The sequence below is a fragment of the Gorilla gorilla genome, chromosome 21, assembly GCF_029281585.2.
Source record: "Gorilla gorilla gorilla isolate KB3781 chromosome 21, NHGRI_mGorGor1-v2.1_pri, whole genome shotgun sequence".
Lineage (NCBI taxonomy): Eukaryota > Metazoa > Chordata > Mammalia > Primates > Hominidae > Gorilla > Gorilla gorilla.
Window position 1 is genome coordinate 30,140,999 of NC_073245.2, and position 26,085 is coordinate 30,167,083.

General features: G+C 40.2%; 1 protein-coding gene across 16 annotated transcripts in view; it reads left to right on the top strand.

Moving 5' to 3' along the window:
* CFAP61 (cilia and flagella associated protein 61) overlaps positions 1-26,085 on the top strand; it is a 306,901-nt gene that overhangs the window by 84,733 nt on the left and 196,083 nt on the right. For 12 of the 16 annotated variants that reach the window (XR_010132305.1, XR_010132306.1, XM_063702312.1 and 9 more), the window contains exons 9-10: positions 5,844-5,935; positions 22,012-22,086. Coding sequence is in view for 14 of the 16 variants with exons in the window: in XM_063702312.1 (XP_063558382.1) it covers positions 5,844-5,935; positions 22,012-22,086 (167 nt within the window). In the remaining 2 variants the exon portion in view is untranslated. The remainder of the gene's footprint in view (positions 1-5,843; positions 5,936-22,011; positions 22,087-26,085) is intronic. The other 4 variants (XM_063702315.1, XM_063702313.1, XM_063702317.1 and 1 more) reach the window with 1 other exon arrangement.

The window sequence follows — 26,085 nt, forward strand, 5'->3', positions numbered from 1 at the left end:
GTGCCACCTTGGTGGTCTTGGATAAGATCCAGAAGAATACTCTGGATTACCAGGCAGAGACTCTTATTCTCTTCCTTTACTTTCTGTCAAACAAATGAAGTCTCTCTCTCTGTGTTGAGCCACCTGAAGCTGGGGGAGGGGTGACACAAAGCACCCTTGTGGCCACCACCACTGTGACTGCAAAGGGTCAAACCTTAAGGCAGCACAGCCATGGGTCTTGCCCAAGGCCCACTGTAACCACTACCTACATTCTCTCAAGGCCCTAGGGCTCTGCAATCAGCAGGTGATGAAGCCATCCAGGCCTATGTCCTTCCCTTAAGGGCAACAAGTTCCCCTGGCCTTACAGAGGTCCAGAGATGCTGTCTGGGAGCCAGAGCAAGGAGTAGGAAACCTTAGAAATCTATCTGGTGCTCTGTTCTACTGCAGCTGGGCTGACTGTGACAGCACTAGGCAAAGTACTTTCCGCTCTTCCCTCCGCTTTTCCCATGCAAAGGAGTCTCTCCCCATGTCCACCACCACCACAGGCCCACAGGGAGTACTACCAGGGTACTACTGATGTTCACTAAAGGCCCAAGGGCTCTTCTGTCAGCTTGTGGTGAATGCTTTCAGGCCTGGGACTCATCCTTCAGGGCAGTGGGCTCTTCCACTGGCCTATAGTAGGTCCAGAGATGCCATTCAAGAGCCAAAGCCTGGAACTGGGGACCCTAAGAGCCTGTTTGGTGCTCTTCCCCACTGTGGCCAAGCTGACACCTAAGCTCAAGACAAAGTCCCCTTTACTCTTTCCTCTGCTTTTCTGAAGCAGAAGTGGTCTCTTCTCGTAGCCACTACAGCTGAGAATGTGCCGGTCACACCGGAAGTCAGCACAGCTCTTAGTCTCACCCAAGGCCCATGGCGAGTACTACCTGGCTACTGCTGCTGATTATTCAGGGCCCAGGGGCTCTTTAGTCAGCACATGATGAATCCTACTAGGACTGGGTCCTTCATGTCAAGGCAGCAGCTTCCCTTCCAGTCCAGGGTGTGTCTAGGAATGTCATCCAGGAGCCAGGGCCTGGAATAGGGACCTTGTGACTCTACCAGGTGCCCTATCCAACTGTGGCTGAGCTGGGATCCAAGTTACAAGACAAAGTCCTCTTCACTCCCCTCTCCTCTTTTCAAGTGGAAGGAAGGAGTCGGAGTCTCTTTTGGAGCTGTGAGATGCGGTGCCTGGGATTAGGGGAGGGGTAATGCAAGCACTCTTTTAGCAGATCCAGCTGGTGTTTTACTAGCTCGCATGTCCCCTAAGTCCGGTAGCTCAGTCCTCGTGGCCTAGACAGCCTTTCAAGTTTATTTAGGACCCCAGAGCACTTTTGCCTGTGGTGGCACGGCTTGCCAGAACTCAGGTTCCAACCAGCAGGATGGGTGATTCCCATCTGGCTAGGGCTGATGCAAATGCTCCCTCTTGGGGAGCCAGCTGAGTTCTGCCTGGTGTTGACAGCACTGCATTCCGTTGCAAAGTCCCACAGTCACTGCACTTTCTCTCCCCAAGTGTACAGATTTTCCACGCCACGTGGCTACTGCCAGGGGAATGGGGAAAGGTTAGTGTTGGCAATTCAAGACTGTCTTTCCTGCCCTCTTCAGTGCCTCTTTCAGTGATATGAAGTTAAAAGCAGATAGTGTGATCACTCCCCTGATTTTTGGTTCTTATGAAGGTGCTTTGTTGTGTACATAATTGTTAAATTTTGTGTTCCTGTGGGGAGGATGATTGGTGGAAGCTTCCATTTGATCATTTTGCTTCACTTCCTCTAGCACTATTTATTGTACAGTTTGTTCTTTCCCCCCTAATTTGAAATGCCATCTTCATCATATATCAACATTTCATAACTGTCTGGGTCTATTTCTGGCCTTCATTCTGTTCTATTCTTGCCCCAGTAACTCTCTGTTTTAATAACTATGTCTTTATAATGTCTTAATATTCAGTTGGGAATTTGGCCCTCTTTTTGTTCATCTTTCTTAAATTTTTGTTTACTGTTTCTCCATATTTGCTCTTTTAGAATCAATTTATTTCATCACACAAAAATTAAGATTTTTGATGGATATTTAAAATAAATGTAAAAAGCACAAAATTATATTATTATTTATTCCTGAAGCCCTCAACATGTATTATTTTGCACTCCGTATGTATTATTCCTATTAGATAAAGAGCGGGGTAGATCCAGAGTCTTGTGGGACCTAAAGTCTGACCCATTCAAGAGCCCTTTTTAAGGAGAGTAATGCAAAATGATGAATGTGGCATTAGATGCTGTGCCTTGGAGGAGCCTGTGCTGGGAAGATGCCTGAACCTCTAAGCTTTATTAGCTTCATGGTAAACCCGCTTCAGATAAGCAGTCTCACTTAGAGAGAAAGTCCTGACAAATTGTGCCTTTACTCCCACTAGAGTAAACCGATAGTTCATGACTTCTAAACTACTTAGATGGTATAAGCCATAAAATAACAATTAAATCGCGCAGCTTCAGTTGTATTTTTAGTCATGTGTTACACAATACCACTGCCTCAGCTTTCCCCAGGATAGCACCTCTCATTTGAGGATCTCAGGGGACATTATGAACATTAAGTAATTAAACCTCGCAAGACCCCAGAGACACTGGAGAGAGAGATCCAGCTTCACCTTGCCCAGTTCTGAAATGCAGTCACCTCTAGGGATGAACGTGGCAGCTGCTTAGTAATAAACTGCAACACCTCACGACAGTTTAGTCAAGCAATTAGTCTTTGTAGTTGGTAATTGTCTCATGAACATTAGACCATTGACAGTTAAGTCACCAGGATTATTAGTTTACTGAAAATCTAATCCAGTCTTTAAGACTTTTTACTTTTTTGTAATATTTTCCTAATTATAAAAGAAGCATGCACAGTGAATGTCTACTTTTAGTTGCATTTTTTGTAGTTCTTCAAACTTAAAATAGGAAAGAAATATCTTTGTAATACATTAAAATAGGAAGTTACTGATAATGAGTTTTTTTTAATTCACAAGTTTGCTGCTGATCAAAAGTAATCAGTGATAGTAAAAGTTGGAAGAGTGGATACCTTTGAGAGGAGTATTGACTGGACGGGGAGATGAGGGAAACTTCTGGGTGCTGGAAATTTTTTTTTTTTAGTGCTGTCTTGTTGCATTTTTTTAAATTTTTTTTTATTTTATTATTATTATACTTTAAGTTTTAGGGTACATGTGCACAATGTGCAGGTTTGTTACATATGTATACATATGCCATGCTGGTGTGCTGCACCCATTAACTCGTCATTTAGCATTAGGTATATCTCCTAATGCTATCCCTCCCACCTCCCCCCACCCCACAACAGTCCCCAGAGTGTGATGTTCCCCTTCCTGTGTCCATGTGTTCTCATTGTTCAGTTCCCACCTATGAGTGAGAACATGCGGTGTTTGGTTTTTTGTCCTTGCGATAGTTTACTGAGAATGATGATTTCCAATTTCATCCATGTCCCTACAAAGGACATGAACTCATCCTTTTTTATGGCAATCATTAAAAAGTCAGGAAACAACAGGTGCTGGAGAGGATGTGGAGAAATAGGAACACTTTTACACTGTTGATGGGACTATAAACTAGTTCAACCATTGTGGAAGTCAGTGTGGCGATTCCTCAGGGATCTAGAACTAGAAATACCATTTGACCCAGCCATCCCATTACTGGGTATATACCCAAAGGACTATAAATCATGCTGCTATAAAGACACATGCACACGTATGTTTATTGCGGCACTATTCACAATAGCAAAGACTTGGAACCAACCCAAATGTCCAACAATGATAGACTGGATTAAGAAAATGTGGCACATATACACCATGGAATACTATGCAGCCATAAAAAAGGAAATGTTTTATATGTTCTTTTTTTTCCTTTTTTTTTTTTTTGTTTTTGGAGATGGAGTCTCACTCTGTCATCTAGGCTATAGTGCAGTGGCACAATCTTGACTCACTGCAACCTCCGCCTCCTGGGTTCAAGTGATTCTCCTGCCTCTCCTGAGTAGCTGGGATTACAGGTGTGCACCACCATGCCTGGCTATGTTTTTTGTATTTTAAGTAGAGACGAAGTTTCATCATGTTGGTCAGGCTGGTCTTGAACTCCTGACCTCAGGTGATCCAACTCCCTCGGCCTCCCAAAGTGCTGGGATGACAGGTGTGAGCTACTGTGACAAGCCAGTTTTATATATTTTTATAGGCGGTTGTTGTTCAGGAACAGACATGTAGAAATTCCCTGAGCTGTACACTTTTCATATGTGTGTTAATCTCAACAACAAGGTCAATAAGCCTAAAAAGCATCCTGCTCTTGTCATGATGAGAGTGCTAGAAACCCCAGATAGTCTTATTTGGAAAATTCTGCAGGGTGCAGGACATATCGGGAGCTAGAGATATGACAGTTTTTATTTTCCTCAAAGCATCTTTCTTCAGAAGAGGGATTCTAAGTGCTTTACCCTCTCTTCTCAGGACATTTTCTCTTCATGCCAAAAGAGCTACCTTTCATGCTAGAATGTGACTCTCTGTCTCATTGTGCCTTCAACATTATGTACCTCTTCGACTATGCCATTTACACCTCCCTGGGCATCTCATTTTTCTCTTAGAATTTCATTCATTTACCTACATCTTTGCCAGAAGTAAGTATAATGCATTAGTGACCCAGATATTTGGGGTTGAGAGGCATCTGCAGGGGCCATTGTTGCAACTGGCACTAGAAGAACACCATGGGAGAGGAGGAAGCAGAGAGGACCCTGGCTGCTCTGGCTCTGCAGTATCTGATGTGATGCTTGAAAACAAGAAGGCAGAGCAGCATGCCCACACTCACGGAGACAGCAGCAGTCTCTGGAGCCTTCAGCAGGCCCAGGGTCCCTCCTACATCTGTGGCAGCGCTTCTGAGGAGGGGCAGCCGTGAGCAGGGCGTCCTAGGGCTGCTCTGAGCTGAGGCCCAAAGGCTGAGAGCAGATGTCATGGCTGAGAACTCCCAGCAGAGCGGACAACACTGGGTGAGGCACAAAGGAGAGGACGTCCTCCAATGATGTCTTCTCCCAGGTCTCCCTCTTTAGGCATGGAGAGGTTTCAAAAGAGAAAAAAGGAGGGGAGGAGGAGGGTGAAAGACCTTTGTAGACAAAATGGGAAATTTTTTTCTTCTGTAATTTTTAGTGAAGGTTAAATACATGAAGCCTAAGCTACCCTGATTATTGACTTTCCAGAACTTACTAAAAAACCAATGCTCAGCTCCAGTTCTTCTTGAAAATAATTTCTATTACAAAATAGAAAAGTGAGCATTGTGACCGCTGGCAGAGCATGAGTTCACAGTATTTCCACACAAAGAGAAAGCAGCCCTTGTGCTAAGCCTTGGCATTCAGGTAACACTGATGTAACTCACTGTGGCCTTTTCCACCTTCTGCCTGGAGATCATTTCAAAGCCCACCATCGAGGAAGCTGATAACCCATTGTTTGTAAACTTCAAAAGGGGCTGCTATGAAAGGAACCCATTGCCCAGGGACTGGCAGAGGTTGAGGGCCTCCTGTGGCCCAGGCCTGGGCCAGGTCCATTGCCCATCTTCCCATCTCCACAACTCCCCTGGGCAGCATCATGTGGATAAGGGCAAAGAGAGGTGGAGGGAGGGAGGAACTAGCCCAGGATCCCTCCTCAGTGTCAAAATTCGGGTGGGCTGCAGAGACCTGCTCTTCCCACCTCAAGGTACTGCTCTCTAGAATAAAATTCTTTAGATCCATTGTAGTTTAAAACCATGTGACCATGCTGTCTAATTTCCTGTGATTCTGCAGATATTTATCATCTATTTTCTGTCATTATTCTATCCCTTCTCTCAAAGATGCTGAGCTCAGGAGTAGCAGCCAGGGTTCCCAAAAAATAGTCGAGGAGTTGCAGGAACCTGTCTCTCCAGATACCGTGGAAAACATCCAGGTGAGAGAGAGTATCCCTCCATGCCTAGGGTGGGGGGATGGGCCTGGGGGCTACCTGTGACATCAGGGGCATCTCTGGTGCTGGCGTCACTACGGAGAAGTTCTAATGCCTGATGCAGAAAAGTCCTCACTAGCAGTAAGCACACCGCGAGCTGGGGGAAACAGAGGCCTCTGTGTTTGTAACAGACAAATCAAAGCCTCACTGGTGTGCTCCAAAATTCAGGTCAGAACAGAATGTCGGCCTTTCTCTACCTTCCTCCCTGACTTCAGGAGGCTGAGACAGATAAAACTGCTCATTTAAACTCACTGGGAAATACAGGCTTTCTGAAGAGACTGACACACTATCTGCATACTCAAATGGGACATCATTTTCCTTACTGCCCTGACTGGGCCCTGCAGACACGGAAACACCTGCCCCATCTCCCAGCAAAGTCCCCTCCCAGCAAAGAGGGGACTCAGGGGAGATGTGAGTCTTTTAAAGAAGATTATGTGGCATGGATTAGATTGATGGAAATGAAGCTGATTGAATGGAATTAGTTTTTTTTAAATGCAGCATTCTTTTTACACTAAGGTACAGTAACGGAGACTGGATTTACTCTCCTGCCTAAAATAACCAAAGTGTGGCTAAAATATAGAAAACACTGTTCATCACTGTAACAAAGGCCAGCGATGCCTGGGAGATGGGAAACAAGCCAAGCGAATCCTGTGGCTGCCCCAGTTGACTGCCTTGACAGACCTTCTAGGTCACAATGCAGGGCAGGAAGAGCCAGAAGGCTTCCCGAGTCTTTAAGTCCATGCAGACTAGAGTGACTAAAGTCTGAAGGACAGAGTACTAGAAAGGACAGAGTGCACAGAGAGAGACATCATTGATCAGCAGATCAGTCAGGCAGTCAGCTGAGTGCTGATCACACCAGGCATGTGAGGAAACCCCTTAAGGCCAGGCTGAGAAAAGAACCTCTGAAAAGGATGAGGATTAATAGTGCCCATGCCTGTACAAAGTTAGGAATAGTGCCTGTTCTCACCAGCCAGACTGGAAAAGCTTATGATTTGCAAGAGAGTACACAAAAGAGTCTTGTGGAGAATAATTAGTTCTAGAGAGGGCACCGTTCCAGTCCTGCTTAACAAATCTTTAAAGCAAGAACTAAAAGAATCAAAGTAACTTAACTGAGTCCCAGAACAAAGTACAAGACTATCTATAGGAATACAGAATTACTTGGCACCCACCAAGATGAAATTCACAATGTGTGGAATCCAATAAAGAATTACCAGCACTCACAAAACTGGTAATATATTATGCATAAGGTGGAGATAAATCAATCAGTTGAAACCTACACACATATGAAAACATGTTAGAATTAATGGACAAAAACATTCGAACAGTTATCATAACTGTATGTTCCAAAGGTTAAGGAGAGACATAAAAGACATAAAAATGCCCCAAATCAAACTTCTAGAGATTAAAAACTACAATCAGTAAGATGAAAAATACGCCAGAAGGATTAACTCCAGGTTAGGCATTGCAGATGAAAGATTAGTGAACTTGAAACAAATATAAATGAGATGTTTTTTCAAGATACGTATCAGTGAGTTTGGGGACAACTTCAAAGACCTAATATATGTGTAATAGAAGTCCACATGAAGAGAGAGAGACGCTAGGACAGAAAAAAAAGCACATTCGAAGAAATAATGACTGAAAAATTATAAATTTGATGAAAACAATATACTCACAGATACAAGAAGCTCAGCAAACACAAGAACATAAAGAAAACTATACCAAAGCCAGTGGAAAACCAGTGATAAAGAGAAAACCTTAAAAGCAGCCAGGAGTAGATTTTGGGGAAGTCAAGTTAGGAATAGAGGAACAAAGATATGAATAACAGCAGATTTCTTATTGGAAGTAATACAAGCAGAAAGATAATAAGATCACATCTTTAAAGAAATAGAAGAAAATAAACTCCACCCTAGAATTTTATACCCAGTAAATATCTTTCATTCAAAATAAAATGTGAAATAAAGAGTTTGCCCTACACAGAAAAGGTGGAAAGGTGCATCACCAGCAGACCCACATTATGAGCAATGTTAAAGAAAGCCCTTTAGGCAGAAGGAAAATGATATCAGATGGAAATTTGGCTCTACACAAAGAGTTGAAGAGCACTGGAAATGGTAACAAAGTGGGTAAATGTATAAGATTTTATCCTTAATATTTATATCTTTTTAAAAGATAGTGACTTCACAAACAAAAATAGTGCCGGGTTTATAACATATGTAAAAATAAAATGTATGACAAGAATAGCACAAAGAGCTTGAGAGGAGACCCAGAGGGGAAAAGTATACTATTTTAAGTTTCTTATATCTAAAGTGCTATAATATCACCTAATGACAGTCTGTGATAAGTGAAAGATGTACCACTAATGTTATAAATCAGATTCAAAGAGTTATATCTAATAAGCCTATAGTTGAGATTAAATATCATCATAAAAATACAAAATTAGACCAAAAGAAGACAAAAAGAGAGGAAAAAGGGAGCAAAGACTAGATGGGACAAATTACAAGATGACAGACTTAAACCTAAGTATACAATAATTACATTAAATGTAAACGTTCCAAATGTCCCGATTAAAGATCATGTATATAAAGCAGATATAGAGTGGATAAAATGCAAAATTCAGTTATATGTAGACTATAAAAATGCACTTTAAATATAAAGATATAATAGGCTAAATTTAAAGAATGGAAAAGGATACACCATGCCAACACTAATCAAAAGTTAGCTGGAATGGCTTTACTAATTTCAGACAAAGTAGATTCCAGAACACAGAATACTATAAGACATAACAAAGGCCAAGAGAATGTAACAATCTTAAATACTTATGCACCCAATAACAGTGCTTCAAAACATATGAAGCAAAAAGTTGTAGAACTGCAAAGATAAATCAATAAAAATTATAGTTAGAGATTTCAATATGCTCCTCTCAATAATTGATAGAATAAGTAGACAGAAAATCAGTAAGGATAAAGAAGATTTTAATGACAGTGTTGACCAGCCTTGCCCCACCTCCTGGCCTGGGTAGCTGAAGTGCAGCACAGTGGCCCTCAGCATCCCATCAAATGTGACACACTGTGAACAATGTGGAGCTTGTTGGCTGCAGCCCTGGTGGCTGAGGGAAGTGCCCTCTGGATGCTGCATATGGAACCACTGTGTTCTCAGTGTGTAGATTCACAGATAGACATGAGTGAATAATAATAGAAAATGGCATGGAACAGTGGGCATCAATGTCAAGATGATGCTGGGTAACACCCTACAACTGGATGAACTAATGAGTGAAGAAGAGTATGAGAAATATGTAAAATCCATTGAGGAGTGAGAATGGGACCTCTCAATAAACTAGAATGAAACAACTTAATTCAGCATAGTTGTCTTAAATTAGTAATAGACGGAAGACATAAAATAGCAACTTTTGGCATTACCAGTGGATAAAGAAACTACTCCCAACACTGCTGCTGGAAGAAAATACCCCTTTTCTAAAGATTTCAGACAAACACAATATGCATCTTTCTCACAATACTCTATGATTTTTAGGCTAGGCTCTAGTTATAATATTTAGAATTCATGAAGTTTTCTGTGGTGAGAACTAGCTGTAAAAATTATGTATCTTGAGGATAACATTATATCTTCAGCTTTATATAATATTGTAACTTGCTTATATCCATTCCTGGATTTGAGTCAAAATACTTAATGATCTTTGCATTGAAAATAATTTGGGAGTGGAGAAAACTTTTGTTAGTTGTACAATGTCAGATGAAGAACAATACTGTCTTTTTAAGTTTCAATAGTTTTGGGGCTAAAGTGGTTTTTGGTTACCTGGATAAGTTCTTTAGTGGTGATTTCTGAGATTTTAGTGCATCTGTCACCTGTGCAATGTACACTGTACCCAATATGCAGTCTTTTATCCCTCACCCCTACCGGCCAAGTCCCCAAAGTCCATTACATCACTCTTATGCCTTTGCATCCTCATAGCTTATCTCCCACTTATGAATGAGAACATATGATATTTGCTTTTCCATACCTGAGTTACTTCACTTAGAATAATGGCCTCCAGCTCTATCCAAGTTGCTGCAAAAGACATTATTTCATTCCTTTTTATGGTTGAATAGTATTTCATACTGTATATACCATATTTTCTTTATCTACTTATTGGTTGATGGACACTTAGTTTGGCTACATATCTTTGCAATTGCTGATCGTCCTGCTGTAAACATGCATGTGCATGTGTCTTTTTCATATAATGACTTCTTTTCCTTTGGGTAGACACCTAGTAGTGGGATTACTGGATCAAATGGTAGTTCTGCTTTACCTCTTTAAGGAATCTCCAAACTGTTGTCCATAGTGGTTGTACTAATTTACATTCCCACTGGCAGTGTAAAAGTGTTCCCTTTTCACCACATCCACACCAACATCTATTGTTTTTGATGTTTTAATTGTGGCCATTCTTGCAGGAGTAAGGTGGTATTTCATTGTGGTTTTAATTTGCATTTTCTTGATGATTAGTGATGTTAAACATTTTTTCATGTTTGTTGGCTGTTTGTACATCTTTTGAAAAATACGTATTCATGCCCTTTGACCACTTTGTGATGGGATTATTTGTTTTTTTCTTGCTGATCTGTTCGAATTCCTTGTAGATTCTGGATACTAGTCCTTTGTTGGGTACATAGTTTGCAAATATTTTCTCCCACTCTGTGGGTTGTCTGTTTACTTTGCTGATTATTTCTTTTGCTGTGCAGAAACTTTTTAGTTTAATTAGGTCCAATTTATTTGTTGGTTTTTTTTTTTTTTACATTTGCTTTTGGGGTCTTAGTCATGAATTCTTTGCCTAAGCAAATGTCCAGAAGAGATTTTTTTAATGTTATCTTCTAGAATTTTTATGGCTTCAGGTCTTAGATTTAAGTCTTTAATCCATATTGTGTTGATTTTTACATAAGGTGAGAGATGAGTATCCAGTTTCATTCTTCTACATGTGACTTGCCAGTTTTCTCAGCACTATTTGTTGAATACGGTGTCCTTTTCCCACTTTATATTTTTCTTTGCTTTGTCAAAGACTAGTTGGCTGTTAAGTATTTGGCTTTATTTCTGGGTTCTCTATTCTGTTCTGTTGGTCTACGTGCCTATTTTTATACCGGTATTATGCTGCTTTGGCAACTATAACCTTGTAGTATAGTTTGAAGTCAGGTAATGAGATGCCTCCAGATTTGTTCTTTTTGCTTAGTCTTGCTTTGGCAACTATAACCTTGTAGTATAGTTTGAAGTCAGGTAATGAGATGCCTCCAGATTTGTTCTTTTTGCTTAGTCTTGCTTTGGCTATGCAGGCTCTTTTATGGCTCTGTATGAATTTTCAGATTGTTTTTTCTAGTTCTGTGAAGAATGACGGTAGTATTTTCATGGGAATTGCACTGAATCTGTAGATTGCTTTTGGCAGTATGGTCATTTTCACAATATTGATTCTACCCATCCATGAGCATGGGATGTATTTCCATTTGTTTGTGTCATCAGTGATTTCTTTCAGCAGTGTTTTGTAGTTTTCCTTGTAGATCTTTCACCTCCTTGGTTAAGTATATTCCTAGGGTTTTTTTGTTTTGTTTTTTGTTTTTGTATTTGTGGGTTTTGTTTGTGTCTGTTGTAAAAGGGATTGAGTTCTCTATTTGATTCTCAGCTTGGTCATTGTTGGTATATTGTAGTGCTACTGATTTGTGTACATTAATTTTGTAACCTGAGACTTTACTGAATTTGCTTATCAGATCTAAGAGCTTTTTGGATGTTTTAGTGTTTTGGATGTTTTAGTGTTTTCTAGGTATGTGATCATATCATCAGCAAACAGCAACAATTTGACTTTCTCTTTTCCAATTTGGATGCCCTTTATTTATTTCTCTTGTTTGATTTCTCTGGCTATGACTTCCAGCACTGTGTTGAATAGAAGTGGTGAAAGTGGGCATCCTTGTCTTACTCCAGTTCTCAGAAGGAATGCTTTCAACTTTTCCTCATTCAATATGATGTTGACAATACTGTCTTAATTTTGCAATACACTGAATTTGCTGGTGCTATTTATATTCAGTGAAGCAACAGCTTGGCAGTAGAAAAAGAAACAATATAGTAATAAAACAACTTCATTACTTATGAAAAAACATGCAGACAAAACCACTACTGACCGATTTGGCCTAATTGACATATATAAAATACTTCACTCAACAACAGCAGAATATATATTCTTTTCAAGTATACATAGAACATGGACAGTTTACCAAGATAGACCATATTATGGGCTATAAAACAAGACTCAATAAATTTAGGATTCAAGTCATCTGAGATATGGTCTCTCATGACAAAAGACTTACAAGAAAATAAAACTGCAGATCAGTATTTCTCATGAACATTGATGAGGAAATTCTAATAAAAACTTAGCAAACTGGAAGATGGCAGATAGGAAACAGGGCTGACATGCAGCTCCCACTTGGATGGACAGAACAGCATGTGGAGATTCACACCATGAACTTTTGCTTCGGAAACCATCACAGGAGCATGCCAGGAAAACCAAAAGAAACCACAGATCCTTTGTAAGAAGCAGCAGACTGCTGCAATTGCCACAAGACAGGCGAAAACCTGTGAATCCCAAAGTGTGAGAGGGGGAAACTTGCTTCTGAACACACATCCCCACTGGCGAATCTGAAAATCCAGATTACAGGAGAAAGATTTAACCTTACCTACCACTGAAATGGATTTAGTGTGAAATATAAAAGTAGAAGCAGCAGTGGAAAGAACCTTCTAGGCACTCCCATTCTCCAGCTCAAGCCCAGGGAAGCCATCCCTGACTATATCTCACAGATATCCTCGGGGAAGGCAGCCCAGATTTTGGAAGGGGCCACAGGGTGAAAGAAACTTCCAACTGAACTTTGTAATAATTTTGACTGGCCACAAACCCTCTTGAGCAGAATCCTGGGGATGAATGGGAACCACTGCAGAAAGGAGTGCAGGAGTCACAGCCCACAGTGTGGGGAGATGAGGAGGGGCATGGCCTGAAAGCCATACTTGCTTCTTCAGTGGAGAAACTTATAGCCTGGGGCTGGGTCTGAGTCCTACACATAGGCTGCCTGTAGATAAACTTGTCGCTCTTAGCAGAGCATGGCAAGAGCGAGGCTGGCCTCACCAACTCCATGGGAGCTGGGTGAAACCTATTGTTACTGGCTTTCCCCCACTTCCCTGGTGACAGAGGCAGCCATGATTCCCTCTGGAACATAACCCCATGGGCCCACCACCCCCCTACACTCCAAAGTGGCTTCAGTAAGCCCTGCTCAAGGAGGGTCTGAGCTCAGACGTGCCTATTCCTACCCACACCTGATAGTATTTCTCTACCCACCCCAGTAGCCAATCACAAAAGACGTAAAAGCTTGGGATCTTTATGGCCCTGCCCATCACCTGAGAAACCCAAATTCTTATCCTGGCCAACACAGGGCAAGCTTATATCCCCCTTCTACTATTGCAGCTGGTGCTCTCTCGAAAGTGCCACCTCCTGGCTTGAGGCCAACCAACTCAGGACATTACAGCAACTCATGACAGAACAACCCTGCTCCAAGAAAGGAGAAAACAAAAACCAATTCCACTGCCTGAAACATCTTGGATAACCGGTGGTCCTGAGTCTGTCCACATGACAGCTTCACTGCTAGCATAACTAGCATTTGAGAAAGCCAGCACACTAAGCATATCTACAACCAAGGACTCTCACAGAGCCTACTTCACTCCCCTGCCACCTCCACCAGAGCAGGTGCTGGTATTCATGGTTGGGAGACCTGAAGATAGATTGTATCACAGTACTCCTTGCAGACATTCCACAGCAATAACCCAGAGCCTGGTAGCCCCACTGGGTTACCAGACCCAGAAGAGAAATAACAATCACTGCAATTTGGCTCTCAGGAAGTCCCATCCATAGGGGAAGGGGGAGGGCACCACATCAAGGGATTACTTTGTGGAACAAAAGAATCTGAACAGCAGCCCTTGAGTTCCAGATTTTTCCACTGACATAGTCTACCCAAATGAGAAGGAACCAGAAAAGAAATTCTGGTAATATGACAAAACAAGGTTCTGTAACACCCCCAAAAGACCACACTAGCTCCCTAGCAATGGATCCAAACCAAGAAGAAATCTCTGAATTGCCAGATAAAGAATTCAGAAAGTTATAAAGCTCCTCAAGGAGATACCAGAGAAAGGTGAAAACCAACTTAAAGAAATTTTAAAAAAAAATACAAGATATTTATGAAAAATACTCCAGAGAAATAGATGTCATAAAGAAAAAAATATAGCTTCTGGAAATGAAAGACACACTTAGAGAAATACAAAATGCACTTGAAAGTTTCAACAGTAGACTAGAACAAGTAGAAGAAAGAACTTCAGAGCTTAAAGACAAGGCTTTCAAATTAACCCAATTAGACAAAGAAAAAAGAATTATTAAAAAATGAACAAAGCCTCCAAGAAATTTGGGATTATGTTAAATGGCCAAACCTAAGGATAACTGGTATTCCTGAGGAAGAAGAGAAATCTAAGTTTGGAAAACATATCTGAGGGAATAAGCAAGGAAAACTTCCCTGGCCTCACTAGAGATCTAGACATCCAAATATAAGGAGCTCAAAGGGCCAGATGCAGTGGCTCACACCTGTAATCCCAGCACTTTGGGAGGCTGAGGTGAGCGGATCATGAGGTCAGGAGATTGAGACCATCCTGATTAACACGGTGAAACCCTGACTCTACTAAAAATACAAAAACAAAATTAGCCAAGCATGGTGGTGGGCACCTGTAGTCCCAGTTACTTGGGAGGCCGTGGTGGGAGAATGGCATGAACCCAGGAGGTGGAGCCTGCAGTGAGCTGAGATGGCACCACTGCACTCCTGTCTGGGCGACAGAGCAAGACTCCGTCTCAAAAAAAAAAAAAAAAAGAAGCTCAAAGAACATCTGGGAAATTCACTGGAAAAAGATCATCACCCAGGCACATAGTCATCAGGTTATCTAAAGTCAAAGTCAAGACAAAGGAAAGAAAATTAAGACCTGCGAGGCGGAAACATCAGGCCACCTATAAAGGAAAACGTATCAGATTTACAGCAGATTTCTCAGCAGAAACACTACAAGCCAGAAGGAATTGGGTCCTATCTTTAGCTCCTCAAAGAAAATAATTGCCAGCCAAGAATTTTGTATCCAGCAAAACTAGCTTCATAAGTGAAGGAGAGAGAAAGTGTTTTTCAGACAAACAAATGCTAAGAGAATTTGCCACTACCAAGCCAGCACTACAAGAAATACTAAAAAGAGTTCCAAATATTGAAACAAAACTTCAAAATACATGAAAATAGAATCTCCATAAGCATAAATCTCACAGGGCCTATAAAACAATAACACAATGAAAAAAAACACCAAAGTATTCAGGCAACAACTAGCATGTTAAATAAAACAGTACCTCATATCTCAGTACTAACATTGAATGTAAATTGTGTAAATGTTCCACTTAAAAGACACAGAATGGCAGAATGGATAAACATTCACCAATCAAGTATCTGCTGTCTCAAAGAGACTCACCTAATGCATAAGGATTCCTATAAACTTACAGTCAATGGGTAGAAAAAGTTATTTCATGCAAATGGAAACTAAAAATGAGGAAGAGTAACTATTTTTATGTCAAAGAAAACATACTTTAAAGCAACAACAGTTAAAAAAAAGTGGGACATTATAAAATGATTTTTAAAAAATCAGTCCTACAGGAAAATACCCCAATCCTAAATATATATGCACCTAACATGGTAGCTCCCAAATTTATAAAACAATTATTACTAGACATAAGAAATGAGATAGATGGCAACACAGTAATAGTGGGGGACTTCAATACTCCATTGACAGCATGAGACAGGACATCATGACAGAAAGTCAACAAAAAAAATGGACTTAAACTATACCCTAGAACTAATGGACTTAACAGATATTTATAGAACATTCAACACCCAACAACTGCAGAATATACATTCTTTTCATCAGCACATGGAACATTCTCCAAGATATGCCATATCATGGGCCACAAAACAAGTCGCAATAAACTTAAGAAAATTGAAATTATATCAAGTACCCTCTCAGACCACAGTAGAATAAAATTGGAAATTAACTCCAAAAGGAACCCTCAAAACTATACAAATACATGGAAATTAAATAATCTGCACTTGAATGATCTTTGGGTCAACAGTGAAATCAAGATGGAAATAAAAAATTATTTGAACTGACTGATAATAGTGACACAATTTATCAAAACCTCTGGGACACAGCAAAAGTGGTGATAAGAGGAAAGTTCATGGCATTAAATGCCTACATCAAAAAGTCTGAAAGAGCACAGATAGACAGTCTAAGGTCACACCTCAAGGAACTAGAGAAACAAGAACAAATCAAACCCAAACCCAACAGAAGAAAAGAAATAAAAAGATCAGAACAGGACTAAATGAAACGGTAACAAAAAAATTCAAAAGATAAACGACACAAAAAGCTGGTTCTTTGAAAAGATAAGCAAAATTGATAGACCATTAGCAAGATCAACCAAGAAAAGAAGAGAGAAGATCCAAATAGCCTCAATTAGAAATGAAATTTCTAATTGATATTACAACCAATACCACAGCAACATTCAAGACTGCTATGAACACCTTTAGGTGCACAAACTAGAAAATCTTGAGGAGATAGATAAATTCCTGGAAATATACAGCCCTCCTAGATTAATCAGGAAGAAATAGAAACTCTGAACAGACCAATAACAAGTAGTGAGATTGAAACAATAATTTTAAAATTGCCAACAAAAAAAGTCCAGGACCAGATGCATTCACAGCTGAATTCTATCAGGCATTCAAAGAAGAATTGGTACCAATCTTACTGATACTGTTCCGGAAGATAAAGAAAGAGGTAATCCTCCTTAAATCATTTTATGAAGCCAGTATCACACTAAAACCAAAACCGGGAAAGGACATAACCAAAAAAGAAAACTATAGACTAATATTCCTGATGAACATAGATGCAAAAATCCTCAACAAAATGCTAGCTAACCGTATCCAACATCATATCAAAAAGATAATACACCATGATCAAGTGGGTTTCATACCAGGGATGCAGTGTTTAACATATACAAGTTAATAAATGTGATATGTAACATAAACAGATTTAAAAACAAAAATCATATTATCATCTCAAAAGACACAGAGAAAGCATTTGATAAAATCCAGCATTCCTGTATGATTAAAACCCTCAGCAAAATTGGCATAAAAAGGACATACCTCAAGTAATAAAAGCCATCTATGACACACCCACAGCTAACATTATACTGAACAAGGAAAAGTTGAAATCATTCCCCCGAGAACTGGAACAAGACGAGGATGCACATTTTCACCACTTTTATTCAACGTAGTACTTAATGTCCTAGCCAGAGCAATTAGACAAAAGAAAGCAACAAAAGCCATCCAAATTGGTAAAGAAGAGGCCAACTGTCGCTATTCACTGATAATATGATTGTATACCTAGAAAACCCTAAGGACTCATCCAAAAAGCTCCTAGATCTGATATATTCAGTAAAGTCTCAGGTTACAAAATCAGTGTACACAAATCAGTAGCACTGCTATACACCAACAGTGACCAAGCTGAGAATCATATACAGAACTCAATCCCTTTTACAACAGCTGCCAAACAAAACAAAACAGCAACAACAACAACACACACACAAAAAAAATCCCAAAACAACAACAACAAACCTTAAAAAAACAAACAAAAAACCTGGGAATATACTTAACCAAGAAGGTGAAAGACCTCTACAAGGAAAACTACAAAATACTGCTGAAAGAAATCACTGATGACACAAACAAATGGAAATACATCCCATGCTCATGGATGGGTAGAATCAATATTGTGAAAATGACTATACTGCCAAAAGCAATCTACAGATTCAATGCACTTCCCACAAAAATACCATCATCATTCTTCACAGAACTAGAAAAAACAATCTGAAAATTCATATGGAGCCATAAAAGAGCCTGTATGGCCAAAGCAAGACTAAGCAAAAAGAAGAAATCTGGAGGCGTCACATTACGTGACTTCAAGCTGTTCTATAAGGCTATAGTTACCAAAAAAACATGGTACTGGTATAAAATAGGCATGTAGACCAACCAGAATAGAGAACCCAGAAATAAAGCCAAATACTTAAGAGCCAACTAATCTTCAACAAAGCAAACAAAAACATAAAGTAGGAAAAGGACACCGTATTCAACAAATAGTGCTGGGAAAACTGGCGAGCCACATGTAGAAGAATGAAGCTGGATCCTCATCTCTCACCTTATACAAAGATCAACTCAAGATGGATCAAAGACTTAAATCTAAGAGGTAAAGCCATAAAAATTCTAGAAGATAACATTGGAAAAAACTCTTCTAGACATTGGCTTAGGCAAAGACCAAGAACCCAAAAGCAAATGCAACAAAAACAAAGATAAATAGATGGGACCTAATTAAACTAAAAAGCTTCTGCACAGCAGAAGAAATAACCAGCAGAGTAAACAGACAGCCCACAGAGTGGGAGGAAATATTTGCAAACTGTGTATCTGACAAAGAACTAGTATCCAGAGTCTACAAAGAACTCAAATGAATCAGCAAGAAAGAAACAAATAATCCCATCAAAAAGTGAGCAAAGGACATGAATAGAGAATCCTCAAAAGAAGATTTACAAGCAGCCAACAAACATATGAAAAAATGCTCAACACCACTAATTATCAGGGAAATGCAAATCAAAACCGCAATGGAATATCACCTTACTCCTACAAGAATGGCTATAATTTAAAAATAAAAAAACAACAGATGTTGGCTTGGATGTGGTGAAAAGGGAAGAGTTTTTCAATGCTGGTGGGAATGTAAACTAGTACAAGCACTATCGAAAACAGCATGGAGATTCCTTAAAGAATTAAAAGTAGAACTACCATTTAATCCAGCAGTCCCACTACTGGGTGTCTACCAAGTGGAAAAGAAGTCATTATATGAAAAATACACTTGCACAAGCATGTTTATAACAGCACAATTTGCAATTGCAAAAATATTGAACCAGACTAAATGCCATCAACATAGAGTCTTTTATCTGCACATTGGGTACAGTATACACTGCTTGGATGATGGGTGCACTAAAATCTCAGAAATCACTAAGGAACTTTTCCATGCAACCAAACACCAACTATTCTCCCAAAAATATTGAAATAAAAAAATTTAAAAATTAGCAAACTGAGTCAATATACAAAAAGGATAATCATGACTGAGTAGGGTTTATTCTAGGAATGCAAGTTTGGTTTAACATAAGAAAATCAGTGTAATTCACCATTTTAACTAAAAAAAACCATATGTTTATCTCATAAATGTATAAAAGACATTTGAAAATCTAACATTAATTCCTCATAAAGACTCTTAGCACTTTTTCAATTTGACAAAGGTTATTTTTGAAAAACTTACAGCAAACATCACACATAATGGTGAAGGGCTAATTGTTTCACCCTTAAAGTCAGGAACAAGTTAGGAATGTCTGCTCTCACCGCTTCTAATCAAAATTGTACTGAAGATTTGAACCAGTGCAAAAAGATAGGAAAAGAAATGAAAGACATCCAGATTAAAAAGGAATAATTAAAACTATCTTTTACTCACAGACAACATGACTACCTATGAAAAAAAAATCTGATGGAATCTACAAAACAGCTACTAGAACTAATATATACAAAATTAGTATACAAAATTTAGTTGTATCTCTGTATAATAGCAATGAACAATCAGATTGAAATACCATCTACAACAGTACAAATATGTTAAATACTTATAGATTAAATCTGACGAAAGATATTCAAGACTTCTATGGTGAAAACTACAAAACATTTCTGAGAGAAATTAAAGAAGACCTAAATACATGGAGAGATATTCTACGTTCGTGGGATATTGAATCTTTAAATCAGTTCTTCGCAAATTCGGTAAAATCCCAATCACATTTTCAGCAGGAATTTTTATAGAAGTTTAATTAATTGATTCCAAAATTTATATGAAAATGGAGATAACTTAAAACAGTCAGAGAAACTTTGAAAAATAACAAAGCTGTAGGATAACACTAACTGATTTCAAGATTAATTATTGTAAGATTCTTTTTTTCTCTCTCTCTCTATTGCCCAGGCTGGAGTGCAGTGGCATGATCTCAGCTCAGTGTGACCTCTGCCTCCCAGGTTCAAGTGATACTCATGCCTCAGCCTTCCAAGTAGCTGGTACAGGTGTGAACCACCACACCTAGATTTTTTTGTATGTATTTTTAGTAGAGATGGGGTTTTGCTATGTTGGCCAGGCTGGTCTTGAACTTTCAGCCTCAAGTGATCCGCCCACCTTGGCCTCCCAAAGTACTGGAATTACATGTGTGAGCCATTATGCCTGGCCTAATTATTATAAGATTATTGTAATGAAGATAGTGTAATATTGGTGCTAAGGTCAACAATAGGTTAATGGAATAGAATTAAACAACTCAGAAATAGGCTCAATGTATAGACAACTGATTTTTGACAAAGGCACATGGCAATGTAGTGGAGAAAGAATAGTCTTTTCTCTCTGAAACAATTTTATATCCATATACAAACTTTTAAAAAACTCAATCCATACCTCACACCATATACAAAAATTAGCTGCAAATGAATCATAGACTTGAATGTAGAATTCAAACCAATATAACCTCTAGAGAAAACATAACATAGGAGAAAATGTTTGTGACCTTGGGTTAGGTAAGATTTCTTAGAAACAACATTAAAAGCACAATACATAAAAGAAGAAATTGACCAATTAGATGTCATCAAAATTTAAAACCTTTTCTTTTTGAAAAGTACTTTAAGAGAATGAAAAGACAAGCTACAGACTGGGAGAAAATATTTGCAAATTACATATCTGACAGAGGACTTGTTTCTACAACATATTTTTTAAAACTCTCAAAACACAATAATACAAAGTAAAAAAGTTAATTAAAAATAGGCAAAAGATTTGAACTTTCCAAAATAAGACATCACATGAAATGACACTCAATCTCATTAGTCATTAGAGAAATGCAAATTAAAACCACAATCAAATACAACTACACGTCTATTAGAATGACCAAAACTAGAAAGATTAAGCATTCCAAGTGTTGGTGAGGATGTGTAGGTGCATCCACACCATGGATACTATTCAGCAACAAAGAGGACTAAACCACTGATGCGTGCAACAGCATGGATGAATTTCAAAGTAAACATGCTGAGTGAAAGAAGCCAGATCAAAAAAGAATAAATACTATTTGATTTCAGTAATATAAAATTACAGAAAGTACAAACTATAATGACAAAAATCATATCAGTATTTGCCTGTGGTTGGCAGAGTAGAAAGGGTGGGAGTGAGAGGCACATGGGAACATGGAAGCTTGGGGGGCGACGTGTCATGTTCATTATCTTGATCGCGGTGATATTTTTATGGGTGTACACATAAATCAAAGCTTTTCAAAAAGGATACTTCAAATATATGTAGCTTATTGTATGTCAATTCTATTAGGTTGGCACAAATTACTTTTGGTGCACAAATAATTGCAGTTTTTGCCATTACTTTAATGCAATTACTTTTGATATAATTACTTTTGCACCATCATAATACCTCAATACAGTAGTTTTTTTAAGAAAAAACTTAGTGCACCTTTCAAGTTAAACGGAAGAATACGAATAATGGAGTAATAACTAACATCTCCAGAGAATCAGGAGGCGCCTGCACTATGCTAAGCATCTGTTTCTCTGTCTGTCTTTATTTTATCCTCATAACAGCCTTATGAAATAGATGCTCTTCTCATCCCCTTTTCACAGAGGAGGAAACTGAGGTTACATAATTTTCCCAATGCCACAAGGCCAGTAAGCTGTAGAGCCAGGGTCTGAACCCCGGCAGTTTGCTCCAGAGCTTGGACTCTAAACCACTGTAGGTGTCGATTAATTTTCATGTTTTGCTGTCATCATTTCCAGGGAAATATTGCCAGAGAAGCTGCATCCGAGGAAGCTTTAACAGCAGTGCAAAGTGGAAATGTTAGTGAACTGGAGGTAGGGTTTGACGAGGGCCTTTGCGTGCCCTCTAGCCACCCCATGGGTTTCACACCTTTCTACCTCAGAGGATTAGTGCCCTTTCCTCCTCCCAATCTCCCTGCCTGTCTCCACCAGTTCACACCTACCACCTCCTTTAGGACTTGCTGCACCAAGCCTCACCTCCTTATCTCTTCCCCTGCTATGATTAATCTCTTCTTCTGTATCCTCTGCATGGCCTGGACTGTAAGTTGCATTTTCTACATAAATTATTTGCAAAAATTTTAGTAAATACAGCTTATCTCTCCTTCCCATTGCCCAAAAAGAAAACATTTTGGAGAGGCAAAACATTTGTAAGAGTTTTCTCTGTATCATATGCACATACATACACTCCTGTCCGTGTCTAGGTGTGTTATTAATGTATGTCATTTACATGCATCTCAGGATTTTGGAAGTCCTCCCTCCTGTTACAAATTCAGGCCAAGGGGCATAGCATCTTCCACCAGTGCAGTGGCTATCCCTGGGGACTTCACCATCCTTTGTTGGTTTCCCTTCACCCCACCCATGCCTTTGCAGGTGGTCCGTTGACCACTCCATTGGAGTGTCCCTTCTGTTCCCTGCCAGAAGCCTGGTGGTTCAGGAAGAGATTGGCAGGGTCCTGTGAACCCCGCTCAGGATCTCAGACTTTTCCTAAGAAGCAGAGGAGGGTGTTGTAGGCTTTTGAGTGGGAGGTTGGTACAATAAGGCATTTTCATTCCCTGATGATGAGCATAGTCCTGGAATTTCAGTAGTTTCCCAAGAGCCTCTTGGTGATGGATGGACTGACTCAGCAACAGAAGCCTAGAGAACCCTTGAGAAGGGAATGGAACATGGGGCTTGGTCATATCCATAGAGGCACTGGGACAGATTCACTGAACACTAAGCCCAGACACTGAAGTTCTGCCAGAGGACCAGGTTCTCTAACCCGTCTCCTCTCCAGATTCTGACCAGTGAAGGAGTCTACCCAGAAGTCAGCTAGGGATTGAAGTACCCCTTTCTCATGGCTAACACTGAACCAGAGAACAAAGCTTGGACCGAGAACACAAATGGGCTTCCCATTTCTCCTTACTGAATTAAGTGCCCCCATGTGGTTGTAGGCAGGCCTCACCTGTGGGGCAGGGTCTCCCCACTCCCAGCTAATTGCATGGAGGGGAGGAGAAAACACACAACCTGGGAGCAGGATGTGCTGTCAGAAAGAGAAAGCACGATGCAGGCACAGGGTCCAGTTTTTGAATCTCACATTAGCATATGCTGTTGGAGCCCCACCCATATCCTCTAGCACTTATTCTTCCTGAGCACTCTGTGAAGACAAGGACTGCAAGTGCCTGGTCTTTCTTCCATGCCATGTTTGCAGCAGGGCAGGCTGTTTGGGGAAGCAGCCATCAGCCAGTGACTGAAGGGATTGGAGAATCAATTTTCCAGCTCCTTCATCTCTTAGGTGGGACCACTCTGCACTGTGTTCTCTAGGCTCTCGGAGATCCAGGTGGGGTTGATTCACCATAGTCACCCACATCTTGAAACACCCCATGCTGGCAGCCTCCCCTTCCTCACCTCACATGCCACTCCTCTTACAGAATTTCCTGGCTTTGCTCCCCAAGTAAACTACTGACTCTCAGACACTTAATTCAGGGTGTGTTTCTGGGGCAACCCACACTAGGAGACTCACTGACCAGTTGGTCACTCCCTGTGCCCTAGGGAGGAAAGTCAGGCTGTAGAAGAGGACAGCAGTTTTCTCTCTAATATTCCTAAGAGGGTAGCCATTCCCTTATGAACCCAAGCAAGGATGTGGTTGGAGGGACAGGATGCCTGCCCCCACCACTGCATCAAACATGGTTGGAACCCCAGAAGACACCTGAGTCAACAAGGTGGATTGATCTCCTATTTTTATCTCCTCTCCCTACCGGAGAAAAACACTGAAATGACAGTAAAGGGATAAAAAGGGTACAAATCCACAAAGGTGAGATGGAGAGGAGATATTGGAAGATAAGCACTTTAAAAATATTGAGAATAAAAAAATCAATGGAAGAGTTTACATTGGCTTAGCGCAGCTGAGGAAGGTGAAACTCAGGCATCTTTATGGGAGGAGAGACTGGTGAAAAGTGTGTGAATTCTGCACAAGGCTGAAGACTGGAGGTTTGCAGAAGGTGGGGTGAGGAATTGGGCTGAAAAGCTGGGCAGTCTGATGTGGAGTGACTGGAACACTGGATCCCTGCAGACTCCAGTTAGGTTGTCAGCCACACCCCAAGTGAGAGGATAAAATGACTATTCTCTAGAGAAATTGAACAGAGGCTGCTGCTAATTCAGATTTAGCCTGTGCTGCATGGGCGTTGTAACGGTGAAGAATAGAGAACAGACAAGTAAGTGGAATTCTCCATTTCAAACAGAGGAATCCACAGCCCCTCCTCCAGCCACGCCCTCTCAATGCCAGGAGCCAGGCCTTTTATTAGTTTCTATTGCTGCTGTTACACATTACGCCAAACTTGGTGGCTTATAACAACACAAATGTATTATCGTGCAGTTCTGGAGGTTAGAATTCCAAAATGGGTTTGAGTGTGCTGAGCTTCAGGTATAGACGGGCGTGTTCCTTCTGGAGACTCTACGGGAGAATCTGTTCCCTTGCCTTTGCCAGCTTCTAGAAGCCACTTGCATTCCATGCCCTGTCTCCCCTTCCTCCATCTTCAGAGCTGGCAGCGCAGCATCGTCCTCCCTCTGACTCAGACCTGCTGCCTCCCTCTTAGCAGATCCCTATGATTCCTCTGGGCCCACCCGGATCATCTAGGAGCATCTCCTCATCACAGAACCCTTCATGTGATGACATCTGCAAAATCCCTGTGCCCTGAAAGATAACATATTTACAGGTTGCAGGGACTAGTACCTGTAACATCTTTGGGGACCACAGTCCCCAATACAGAATATTGGAGAACTTAAGTCCCAAAAAACTGACAGGCCCAAGGAAAATGCCTTCAGATAATGTCACTGAAGGTGGCCACCCAGTAATAATGCCAGATCTCTGCCTGATCACCCCATGAAGTGCCCCAGTTAGCCAGTGTCTGTGGAGTTTTGCCTCTCAAGCATGTTGCTTTTAGGAAGCTAAAAATGTGCTCTAAAGATATAAGGACCTAAATGATGAACAAAAAAGACAAAGAAAAGACCTGGAACTTACAAAATAGGAGCTGCAATACAGGCAGGATGGCAGAGCTGCAAGTCCAGATTAGAGGGGAGAAAAAAGGAAGCTCATATATTATCTCAAACCCCTGATCATTTGGAAAATAATAGTGACCAACACTTGGCAAATCTGATAAAGGAAGTGAAAAACTTAGCAAACCAAGTGAATAAAAACTAAGCACACAGATGAAAACATTGTCATATTACACTACATTGCTCAGCAACAACAACAGAACTTACACATTCATATTAGTTTAAATACTTACGGATTTAACCCTGAATTGTGATGTGATTTTCCTGGGGGATAAGATGTGGGGAAGAGGGTAGTATAAGAGGGATTAATCTAGCCACTGCGTCAATATCGAATAGGAAATTCTAAAAACTAATGAATTTAGAAATAGCACCATAAGCATATTGTTCAGAAATATAGAGGTAAATATATACCCAAATAAATGAAAAGGTTGAAAGTTCTGTTCAATGGGGGTAGAGACTTGGAAGGACAGAGAACTGCTGATTTTCTTAATAAATGTTTGGTGCTAATATTATTTTAAATTTTTCCATATGCATGTATTACTTTGATTTAAAAGAACTCCATGAGGGATCTCAAAGGGAATCATCTTCTGAGTTATGACACCTTTTTAGGTGCACCTAAACCAAGACAGAACAGCCTCAGCCCTGACTTTCCAGGTGGCTGTGGTCCACTGGACCTTCCTGGGCTCCACCTCCCCACCATAGTTACTCCCAGGACCACCTGAGCAGTCCCAAGATCCAAAAATTCTTGTATCACAATGAAAACAGCTTTGGGGACAGAGGGAT